Here is a 12,205-nt window from a genome sequence, read left to right as displayed (position 1 = left end):
GGGTGGTGGGGACGCAGCGGCGGGAGAGGAGAAGAGAAGCGGGAGTGGTGCGTGTGTCCTGACCGGCGCGCTGTCCCCGCAGGGCGCCGAGCATGCTGTCCCTCCTGCTCAGGGCCGCCGCCGCGGCCGCCCCGCTGCGCTCGCTGTGCTCGCTGGCCCCGTGGGGGCGCGCGGTGGGGCCGCCCGCGGTGTCTGGGGGCTGGGCCGCGCCGCCGTGGCGGGCGCCCCGCGGGCTGCTGGCCGTGCCGCCGCCGCCCGGGCCGCCGCTGCCGCCGCTGCTGGCCGGGCTGAAGACGAAGACGGCGCTGAGGAGGCGCTGCAAGGACTGCTATTTCGTCCGGCGGCGCGGGCGGCTCTACGTGTGCTGCAGGAGCAACCCCCGGCACAAGCAGCGCAAGGGGTAGCGCCGGCCGGGAGCCGCAGGGCGCAGAGCTGGTGCCGGGCCCCGAGCCCCCCGCTGCCGTGTCCCTGTCACCAGGCTGCCCGCGGCCGCCAGGAGCTGCCTGCTGAGGACACGGGTGGCAAAGTGCTGCGTGCGGCAATGTTCCAGCTTAACGCACACCTAGAGCGAGGTGCGATCTTGACGGCCCGCTCCGGAACTTCAGGCCGTGGATGCGGAGAACTGAAGTGGGAAATAACAGCCTTCAGGACTTCTTGTCATCTTAGTCGTGAAGCCTTAAAATCACCGCACTGCTAAATTAGTAAGGGTGAAGCTGGATCACTGGACTCTGAGGTGCATTTGAGTTTAATTAAAGCAAAATGAAAATAAACTCCATTGATGTTCATTATTACAATATACTGTGGGTTTTTTCTTAAACACTCCTCTGCCCCCCAAGATGTTGATAACAGAACCAAGAGTTTTAAAGTCAGGTGGACTCTTGAGTACCAAATGGTATGAATCATGTTACATTGACAGATAATGTTCTAGCTTTTGGCTTGGTTCATAGGTGAGGTAGCAATTTTTTTTAAACTGTTGAGTCATAGCTGACATAATCCCCAGTAGCTTCAGTAATGCCAGTGTAAACCCTTGCTGCTTATCATTGGGGTTTGAAGGGTGATGGTGGTATTTTAACCAGTATAAAGTTATAAACACTTTTTAAGGTTTTAGTGTCTTAAGTCCTCACTTAATGATATATTGACCGTTCACAGTGTTCACAGCCTTATCTTCCCCACAGAAGTCTTCTCTTGACACTGTACCTGCTATTCTACAGTTTCCCAAATCTGAACCCAAAGAACCAAGGAATCATGACCTTTTGGGTGGAGATTGTAAACCATTTTGGGTAGAGTCTACATAAAGAAGATCAAAATAGCAATTTCAGATTCCATCTAACTTAAGATTCTGCAAAGCTTTAGGCTTGCTCTCATAGATCGGTTAGGCTTAAGAATATTCTTTTTTTCTTGTGAACCTTGAAACAATTCTCCTAACAGGTGTGGAGTGAATGACTGAGAGCAGTAATGCCTCGGAGGTCATATGGCCAAGCATAATGTTGAATGCAAACTAGTGGATTGGCACCCATTAATTAATTAGAGCCAAAATTGCTTCAGTCCCCAGTGGTGCTTCTTACGCTTCTCTGAGGAACATGGCTCTGCTAGAGGCAGGAGCGTTTGATCTTCCTCTGAACTGCAAGTTCTTAGCAAATGGTACCAAACTAAACTTTTGGACAACTGTCCTGTTATAGCTACAAGTTTGCCAGAGTACTGTGAGTACCTTTCTTGAAAGGTGAAATTGGCTGAGCACTGTGTTTGAAGTTGCTGTAACATTGAACAGTATGATGACTTGAAGGCCTTTTCTGCCCAGTTACAATTCCACAACTTTACAATTGCAGTAACTTTTATAATTAATACATTTTTACTCGGTGCTTGTAGACAATGCGAATCTAAACCTGGAAAGCTGTGGCTAAGCAGAGGCAATAATTATTGACTGGTTTTCCATATGTTGGGTGGTTTATCTTTTCTCTTATCACTGGGAATGTGGGTTTGGAGAGAGAGAGGAGCAGGTTAGTTAACATGTGCATCCATCTTAGGGGGGGTTCAAGCGAATTCATGGCAATGAGGGGAGAGAGAAAGGGCTAGCTTCATCTAACTAAAGAGGGACAGATTGAATCAAAATGTGTAAGGCTACTCAAAGAACCTTGAAGTAGTGTAAAACTTGCTGTACTTCAAAAGGTTTGATTGAAATTTGGACACTCATGAAAGAGAGCAACTGTTTTCTAAACACCCGCAGCTTGTGCATGAAAATAAAATGTAAGCACAGAAATTTCTTGGAAATATTTTACACCTTTAACATGCCTTGACAGTTAAACATGTTAATCAGTTTAATCTTAGGAACTGAAGATTTTAAAAGCTCTGATTCTCAGTGTTAGTGGTACACATTCCTAGGTGTGTGTTTTGTTCCAGCAGAAGAAAAGGCCTGTGTGCTGTGAACCTCTGTGATACCTTGTGAGGTTAACTATTGGTACACCTGTAAGGTAAACAGTGTATTTATGTCCCGAAAAAAACAGTGATTTCCAGCCCTACCTGCTTTTCTGGTGGATAATAAGGACTGAGCTGTGGATTAGACATGAAATGAAGTGAGAGTCTGTTGGTTGGTTGGGTTTTTTAGGAAAGACAGTTGTCAGCTGGTCTTAGTGCCTCTCAAATAGTTCATCCAGCCCCTTGGTTCTGTCAGGAAAAGGCAGCTCACTGGTACAAGACAAATTGTGCTGGTGAGTCACTGGGGAGCAATTCAAACCAGGGCTCTCTTGCCAAGAGCAGTGTCAGATGGTTAAGAGAGACCTGCAAGTGTGAGTTGCCAGGGTGAGGAGCTGCAGTCTGGCCAGACTTTCTGAATTCAGCAATGTGTAGGACCCTAGGACAAGTTCACTCTGCCAGGCTGGTGTCAAATACAGTCTACACTCAGAAAATGAGTGAAATTTAGGGCTAGGATTACTGTGCAGCAGAGGGAGGCACAAATTACTGTTTTCATCTCCCCCTTTAACCTAAGACAAGCTTTTATACAATGCTGACTGAGCAGCTTGTTTCAACAACTTACAATGAGGAAAAATTTTTTCCTTATTAAACCCTTCGAATGTAGGGCTACTGGTCAGAAACTTGAAATTGAAGTAATTTGAACTCAAATGTTTATCATGGCTGTAAACAATTCATATGTCATTGTCTGAACAGTCAGTTTGTGTTACCTGGGGTGGAGTATTCAAAAGAATGGAGCATTCATGGTCATCACTGAAACAGCATATTTGGTTGTGCTTAATAGATTTTGGAAAGAGGATTATAGGATTAGAAACTAGAAGGCTCTGAATTGTAATTGTACTCTGCTATTGACTTGCTGTATAATCTTGAAAAGGTAATTTTGCCTTTGTCTCAATTTTTCCATCTGTTAGGCAGGAGTACTGGTATCACACACTTGTAAGTACCATTTTTTAGTTGACATCTACAAACTGTTAAGAGAGGTGTTCTAAAAAAAATCGGATTCTATAGCTTTCTGTAATTTGAGTGACTTGAGGAAGGTGACTATAGCTGGGGGTGATGCATGTTTGTTTTAGGTTTGTTTACAGCACCTGCAAAATGAGCAGGTGAAATAATGTCAGCCAGTAGCCTCATGGTTGGTAGCTAAGGGTTCACAGCCTTCATTACAGACCTTCTGAATGTTGTGCTACCTAAACAGCTGTTGGCAAAGGATAGGGTACACAACAACTACTTAAGTTACCCAGGCCAAAAATTTAGTCCTGAAATACTAAAAATACCAATTCCTTAATTATATGCATTTTCTTTTTTATTTCTCCCTCCTGAAGCTGAAAGGGAGGGGAATGATAAGAAGAGCGCAGCGAGAACATAAAATGGTTTAGGGGGGAAAATAGTACCCAATAACACAGGTAGAAGAATTCCTACAGTGAAAACTGAAATAAGGCTCAGGCTCCAATTACATTTTCAGTTTTTGGTTTCCTAATTCTTACATGTCTAGGTTACCCCCTCCAGAAAATCTTCATTCTTCTTTAAATCCCCACAGTGGAGTGGGAACGTGACAACTGATGGCTCCTGTGACTGTCTCCATTGTACAATTATGAAAATCATTTGCAATTGTGAGCGACTGAATTTGCTTAACTCCTTAGAACTGTTCTAGGGAATGAGATTGTCAGATTCCTGATACGCAACAGGTAGAGATGTATTTAGGTCAACTGGAGGATAAATCTTAGAGCTCATGTATATTAATGACTGTCAGACTTTGTCTGTGGTTGTGTGTATGGGAATTACAGTATTGGTTGCTGAATTCAGGACAATAGCTCTTCAAAAATGACAGGTGAGGGAGAAGTCTTTAGGAATTACAGTACCGAGAAGCCGTGTCTGCTCGGATGGAGGCAGTACACCCTGAGGTTAGCTGGCTGACGGGTGACTGTTCCAGATTCTGACACCACCACAGTCTCCCACACTCAGTTAAAATAACAGCTATTTTTGAGTTATGTAGACACAATATTGTTCTTCCAATTATTTCATTAAAAAAAAGAAAAGCACCAGAAAGTGATATTTCAGAGCAATTGCTAATGCTTTTCCCGAGTATTAACAATTGGAATTTTTTCTTTATTTGTAGAGGTGAAGTAGGTGAAATTAAACAAAAAAATATAAATAAAAATATAAAGCAAAAATGTAAATGCTCTTAAACAATGGAAAAGAAAGTGAGAAGCCGGGCTGCTTTCTCCTCTTTGTTTAACAGTGCAGACACAACATGCTACTGCAGGCACTGTTCAGAGCATCTTCTATGTAACGCCAAGGTCTTCCTGTGGTTTCAGTGAGCTCTATGCACTAAGGAGGTTTCGTTACCAAAGCTGGTTTATGTTTATCCGCAGCATCACCATATTGCAAAGTTCTGAATCAGCAAGGGTGGACACACCCTTGATATACACAGCTGAAAACTATCAAATTATTTTTAAAACTGAAGTTATGGATAAAGCAATCCCACTCAGTTTAATAAAACTGATTATACATTTAAATGCTTGCATTCTTTCTATTACAGCTCACCAGATTATTAATTTGGATCTTGAAATCCACACCTATGAGGGGGCATGCCCTCACCTGTCCAGTCTCCTCTGCTTTCCAGGACTGAATTTAGCTTCCTGTAGGAATAGGTGAACTGCCCATGAAGCTGTTATTGAACTGTCACACTTTACAGCCCAGTTTATTTAGGTAAGTGGTGGTGTTTTACTTCTATACCTCTGGGAGATAAACTGCAGCAGTTTCGTTATTGCTCCGTATCCCACTTGCAGTGGAGGCAGCAATCTTTATAAGAGCTTCATCACAGTGAAGACACTGAACCTGATCTAAAAATGATGAAAGTTGGTACAGAGAGAATATTGGCACCCAAGATGAAGCTGTCACTTGCTAGAGTTATCCACCTGCCTCCAGAAATGAAAAATTCGCTATTTCGCCTAGAAGTTTGTGCATCAGACTTTGAAATCTGTTGTCTGTAAATATGAATAAAGTGTTGAAAACAAGCAGCATTTTCAAGAAGCCACCTGTGCTCATATGCCACATTGTGCAAAAAGGAATAAAAAGTGAACTTTGTGAAGTCATTTGATCTAAAATAGATTGATTCCATTTAGTGGTTAAAAGTAAGCAAAAAAACAGGCAGGGAGTAATGCAAGCCTCTCTGTTGTACATGATTAAAGATTGGTAATGAGGAGAAGACTTGGAGCAAGCAGTGCCAGAGTTTACACAGTTTTAAAAGGGACTCGTACTAGGAGGCTAGTATTTTAAAAGCAGTGACTGGGATTTCTAAAACAGGTCACTTTCATAGGATCTTCAGGCTTTAGATAAGAACTTTTGCCTCTAGGTTGTGTGCCACATACTTCGGTTTTGCTTTGAACGCTCATCTAGCTATTAAATAACAAGTTGGTTTTATGTCGTCTGGTCATTCATCCTGATCACCAATTGCGTAGTCACAGAAAAAAGAACTTATTTGATGTATTTAAGTGAGTGAAAATACAGTAAATATGAAATGGTAACCTGGGACTTAACCTGTAGGCTGAAGAATTCTGTTCTACCAGAGGTAGGAGATGGAATCTAAAACACAGCTGCAGCCAGAGACCACAGCTCTGGAGTTGGGTAGATGAGTAGTGGATAGATGAGCAGCCAGTCACACAACTATGTTACAAAATAGTGTCACTTCACTGGAAAAAAGGTGAGCTTGTTTGCTTTAATTTGCAGTTACCAAATTTTGTTGAGTTTTTCATTCTTAGATTCCTGTATTTTTCCTTCAAAAGGCAGTCACTAAATTTGAGTCACCCTTTCAACCTTTTGTTAAGATAATCAGATTAGTAATCTTTCTCAGTATAAAATGTTTTGTCTAACCTTTGGATATTTCTGTTCCCTGTACCCTCCTCTCATTTCTTTTTAAAATATGGACACAGGAACTATAGGTAGAATCTACCTTAATGATGCTGAGCACTGAGGTTAAAGTGCTCCTGAATTTTGTTCTCAGTAATCTGATTCCTTCATTGGAAGATCACATCATTGCTATGGATTTCTGTAAAGAATTTGTTTGCTGTCTGGTTTTTATGACCTGTAAAGGGTTTACATTGCTTAACACTTCCCCTGTGCTTGACACAGCTCTCTCTTCTGCAGGTGTAGCTGCGATGTCTCATTTCTAGATGTATGACTTTGCATTTGAAGGTAACAAAATGAAAATGTTTTCAGTAGATTCAGTGTGTTAAGCAGCATGAACTTCTCCCCATTGCTCCATTATCATTATTACTACTTTGCTGATTTTTTTTACCCTGAATTTATCAGTGTTTGATCTATATCACACCTGAATCACTAATTAAAAAAACAGGGTATGTACCACTTCTCTAAATATCCCTGAAACCACAGTGAAAGACATTCACATTTCATGGTGATTCCCATTTGCAGTTGTGTTTTGACATGTTACTCAAGCAGCTGTGAATTCATGTACATATACTAGGATTTTTTTTTTTTTTTTAGTTTTGATACATAAGGCATATCATGAGTCTGTTTGAACCACTTTGGTTTTGCTCCTGCGTCTTGTTCACTTGATCATCTGCCCTGCATCTGTGACAGAGAGTTTCCAGGATGCTTTCTTCAGACAAAATCCAGACTCAGAAACAGTTCAGTGTCTAGACTAGTGTAGCTAGTCATACTCTTACATAGAGTATGGCTGGTTCCTTCAGGCCATCCCAGGTGTCCAGTACTACTCCAGCTGGCCTTGCTGTCTCACATTGCTTCATATGATGGCCCTCTGCACACAGCATACATTCTTCTCAGCATTATCCAAAAAAGCACAAACGTGGAAGACTGCAAATCACCCATCTCATTGTCTTGGGCACCTTGAAAAAAGTGCTGTTTTTCAAGGAACTTAAGATATATAATGTGTAATGTTCAAAGAATGGTCAGGAGGAAAAACAGGCAAGGAAAGACAAAAAAAATGTTATGGATGATCCTTTCTGCTGAGTTTCAGGTGCATCCCTTGATACTGCTTGAAAAAGTGAAGAGCAAAACTAAGTGGATCTCATATTAAGGCTCACAGGGAGAGGTGGTGTAGCTGGGTGCCAAGCATGAATCAGACAGTGTCTGTGTGTGGCACGAGCAGCAGGGCAGAGAGCTGTGTTGGCAGGGCCACGAGGTGAAGGCCGTTGGTGTTAAGGCCTTTAAAACATTCATCATTTAGGGTCTCCTTAACCATGACCTAGCTGTATTCTCTCCAGGCATGGAAAGGTGCTGCCTATGAGGAGTGTGGTCACAGCTCTAGGACATTTTGTCTCCAGAATGGTGATCAATGGAAAAAGTTGTGAAGGCGATGTATACACATTACTCCAACTCCCTGCTATTCTGGCAACTACTTAATATTATTTAAATAAATACATTGAATTCTGCATTGAAAATTAAGTGCCTTTTGCTAACATGACTTCAGACAATCTAGAACTTCCCTCTTCTTCCTAATCTTCTTCTAACTCCAGCTTTACATTTATTTATGACTTGTTTATACTCACACCAACATTATCTTTTTTTGTTAAACAGCACTGCTGTTCCTGGAGAATTTATCTGCTTGATACTTATTTCTAGGTAGCTCCCATGTCCTTTCTCAGTCTTTGTTTTCCTAAGCTGAACAAGTCTTTTCATGAAGCAGACTTTTGCTCCTCTCATCATCCTAATAACTCTCTTGTGTAATGTTTGAATTTGTGAGAAAGGGCTTGTAAGGAAGGTAATATATTTTATGAGATCACTGATATTGTTGGAAAAAAAACAGGAAAGCTTTTGAGTAGACAAGTCATTCTCACATATGCCAAAGCTTACCAGCTTTTTTTCCAACTGTCTCAATTGTCTTTTAAAAGATATTGCCTCTGCCTACAAGCATTCCCTCTCATACATTCTTGGACATTATTGACTACACCATACACCTTTTGAGTTAATCTTTCCTGAAATATTTTATATAATTCTGTCCTCCCAAATATTTTTGGGTTTGCCAGTGTGACAGATGAATGTCTACCTCATGTTTCTTGGAAACATACCTCACCCTACATATTTTAGGATTGCCTTTAAACAACTCACTGGCCATCTGAGTGACTTCAAGGAGTAAGATGCCATGGATACATCCTCCTCAGAGCATGCCCTGTCAGAGGTCTCCCCCTAGAAGAGGGAATAAGGTGGGAGCTGGGATATGGGAAACCTGTGCAATGATTCATGCTTGTGCAAGACAGCTGGTCTAAGGGCTTGGAGAGTCCCTCAAGGACACGCAAGCTGCATTTGTAATACCATTTTGAGTGAAGAGGATTTCCTTCCCAAAAGTCTTGTTCTCAGCGCCAAATAATAGATGATCCTGCCAAAATTATATAAAAATTAGATGTCTTATAAAGATGAATGGTATGCTTTGTAGGATATCAAGTGCATTCCTCTCAAACAGTCTATTTTCAGCAATTTCTTAAGAAATTTTGTGCAGGTTTGTATATGTGAGGGTTTGACTGGACTCACCAATCTTCCTCTTTTTTTAATAAACCAGCATAAAGTAGAATTTATTTACATAATGCAATGATCCATGAAGGTTACCATAACATCAAGGGACCATATTAACCGCTTGAATGAAATTCATTAGAAATTAACTACCACTTAAATTAATTTTCCCACATTCACAAGGCTGTAATGGTGGAAAAAGGAACCGTCCATCAGCATGTACTGACAGGAGAGCTGTCACTGCTTTTATTTATAGGTGAATACATTAACCCATGAAGCAGCCTTTTCTGGCAAAATCTTGAGCTTCTGTACAAATAAGCTGCTTCAGAAGACTTTTAATAAGTATCCCAGCCTCAGTTAAACAGGAACACATACTGCTTAATGCTTTTTCCACTGGCTATATGTATTGTAGCCTTTTTGTAAGCACAGTAGAAAAATTTGCTGCTAAAAAATTCAAACTTCACACTGTATGTAATGTATTTTCAATGGATAATATTATTGGTTAGATCTAGTTATAGTGATATTGTATTCTCAGTATTGGTAAAACTATACAAAAAAAAGATCATCTATTGGTTCTTCTTCTTTTATAGTTTATTACCTGGTTTGAATTTTTTAACTCTCTTGAAAGTGATTATATGTACAGGTCTCCAAACCATAGGATGAAAGTGAATGAGACTTTTACCCACGTGGGGTCTAGAAATATTTTGGGCAAATTTACTGTAGTGCATTGTGGTAATCATTCACATAAACTACAATGGGAAAGAGCTTTGTGTAACCTGTTGGATGACCATAGTTGCCACAAAATGATACAGCATAAGGGGTGTATCTGTCTTTCATACATGTAAACATCATAGCTGAAATGATCTCAGGACAATCTCCTGTACAGTTTAATCCAAATAATTTGTTTCGTGTGTAGTTATGGCTCAAAGCTAAGAGCTACCATTTACCAATCAACAACATTTTGTATTTTAACAATGAAAGTTCAATAAGAAAGGATTGTTAGCTTTTAAAAAACACTGCCTTATGTATGACCATTAAAATAATTAAATAAAATAAGTTTTGCATCATTTTCTGTTGGGTGCTACCTTATGTAATTAACAGTGGTGACAGAACATCAGATGAGCTTGTATGCCAGCAGTGGTGCTCACGGAAATGCTACAGTCTCACTGCTGTTGAGAAAGAGAAAATACAGAAGTGACAGTGAACCTCACAGCATTCTGAACACTTTCTTGTAAGCTCCTCCATGATTTCCCCAGCAGTGTCAAAGGAAGCTTCACCACACAGTTTCTTATATGGGGAATTTGTGGGACAAGTGGCCTTTGCAGGTATTTCTGTGAATTTACTGCTGTGTTCAGACACTTGACAGGCATAGCAACCATATGAGCTTTTTCTGGGTTACCCAAGTCCCTCAAAGGGAACTAAAGACTGTCCTGATACTCCAGTGATAAAATTGCATGCTCTTACCTTTTATGTCGCCCTCTCTGAACAGATTCTTTTCAACAGCTTCTCAGAGGTATCGAGATGTTACACGCTTAGGGCTAAAAATATAAAGTCTGTAAGTGAAGAGAAAAATATTTTACAAGCTTATCCCTCCAATAGTGTATGTAGTTTTCCATTCCAATTATTTAAATATGGCTATACTATGCTATTCAGCTATGCTGAATTAAAATCTCAGTGTCAGTATTACCTAAAAAGTCTATGGTTGCAGTTAGGTCAGTCTCAGCGTCAGATGTCACACATCTTAACAAAAAAAATTTGGTCGTGTTCACTTTTTTTTTTTTTACAGTTTGACTAGCTAAACTGGAAATCTGGAAGTACTTCTACCAATGTCTTGGGATGCTATTTGTTTACAATATAGATAAGTGATTCTCAGATGTTCCCACGGCAGCCTAAGGAGAGCTGGTAGCTGGAAGCGGACTAGCCACTCTCCTTGAAAAAGTAGCAACTGTCACCGGTACAAATTATGATTTATTTGTTATTTAATGGATTTAGAGCATTTAAAATTCTTACAAGCACTATTTTGTCTAATTCTTCCACATTTTCTGTGGCACTGCTTTTTAGTTTGTCTGTTTTGTACACACTAATGTACACACATAATGGATAATGGGAATGAGTCAGACTAACTAGAAAATCATGCCATTTTACTTAGCTCTCATTTGGGACTACTGTTAATTTGGTTAATTGATACAATATTGACTAGGCAGTGACTCTCACTTCTGTCAACATATTTACATTTGTTAAATTCCCCTGCCTGATTCTGCTTTTCTGCTTTATTTCCTTTTAAAATTTAAACATCTTAAAAAAGGCTCTTCTCAATTAATGCATTTCATGATTGAGGTACACTGAAATTAACTTTTAGCCAATTAAATTTTTACGAGTATTTGCTATTGTCGACAGTAGTAAAAACTTCTGTTTCAGCCACATCAATAATTAATTTAGAAGCACATGCCTGAAATACTTCCCGACGTGCAAAGGAGTTGTTATTCTCCCACAGCTTCCCTCACAGTCATCCTGGTGACTCCCTTGGCACTAGTACGCCATTATTTTGTTGGCAGCATTTTGATTTCTGCATGGTTATGATTAACCTGTACAATGTGTTCCTCTTAATGCAAAGCTGTTTTCTTATCCTTCAATTCTACAAACTGGAAAAAGCATATAGCCGCAGGCCACACAGAATAATACCAGTGTCAAGCTTTAAAAAACATATTTGTTTTGTGTCCTCTAAGGACAAATGATAGACATGTAAAAATGTTTTCTCTGTTTCTCTTTCATGGAATACTTACTTTAGAATTAACTTCTGTCACAGAAAACATAATTTGAAGCATCTACTTTATATTATTTCTGAGCATTTCTGCTATAAAGAGGGAAAATAGTACATTGTGTATGACATGTGCGATTACAAGGTTATAGAAACTCTTTATGTTTCTCTAGTTGTTATGGTTTCCCCTTAAGAAAGCTTGTCACTGGAAACATAAGAGCGTCCTTCCTTCAAAAGGGGCACATATATAGTACTATCAAGCAGTGTAATTAATGTAATTTTTAATTGCTTTACAATACTTTAAATTCCCACACCTCTGAAGCACTCAGTGTTCTTCATGCAATCCAGTCATGTATCTGTTTTGAAATAGGTCAGAGGAGAAAAGGTGTTTTTATGATACATTCTTAAGTGTTCTGACGATTACACGTGCTGTAACCCATTTCTTCATAAACACATTCCGTCTTTAATTTTGCCCTCTTCAAGATACAATCACCC

The 12,205-nt window shown here is 40.1% G+C and overlaps 1 protein-coding gene across 2 annotated transcripts in view; it reads left to right on the top strand.

The window, feature by feature from the left end:
* The window catches only part of MRPL36 (mitochondrial ribosomal protein L36), a 10,232-nt gene extending 213 nt beyond the window's left edge, over positions 1–10,019 (top strand). The window contains exon 2 of one of the 2 annotated variants that reach the window (XR_006019596.1): positions 5,006–10,019. Coding sequence is in view for 1 of the 2 variants with exons in the window: in XM_042048679.1 (XP_041904613.1) it covers positions 93–404 (312 nt within the window). In the remaining variant the exon portion in view is untranslated. Of the gene's footprint in view, positions 1–82; positions 789–5,005 lie in introns of those variants that run through there. The other variant, XM_042048679.1, reaches the window with a different exon arrangement.
* The last annotated feature ends 2,186 nt before the right edge of the window (positions 10,020–12,205 follow it).

The sequence above is a fragment of the Corvus kubaryi genome, unplaced genomic scaffold (genome assembly GCF_017639235.1).
Source record: "Corvus kubaryi isolate FWS band 111438036 unplaced genomic scaffold, C.kubaryi_AGA036_p1.0 68, whole genome shotgun sequence".
NCBI lineage: Eukaryota > Metazoa > Chordata > Aves > Passeriformes > Corvidae > Corvus > Corvus kubaryi.
The sequence above is the reverse complement of the archived record's forward strand: the minus strand, read 5'-3'. Positions and strand labels throughout refer to the sequence as shown.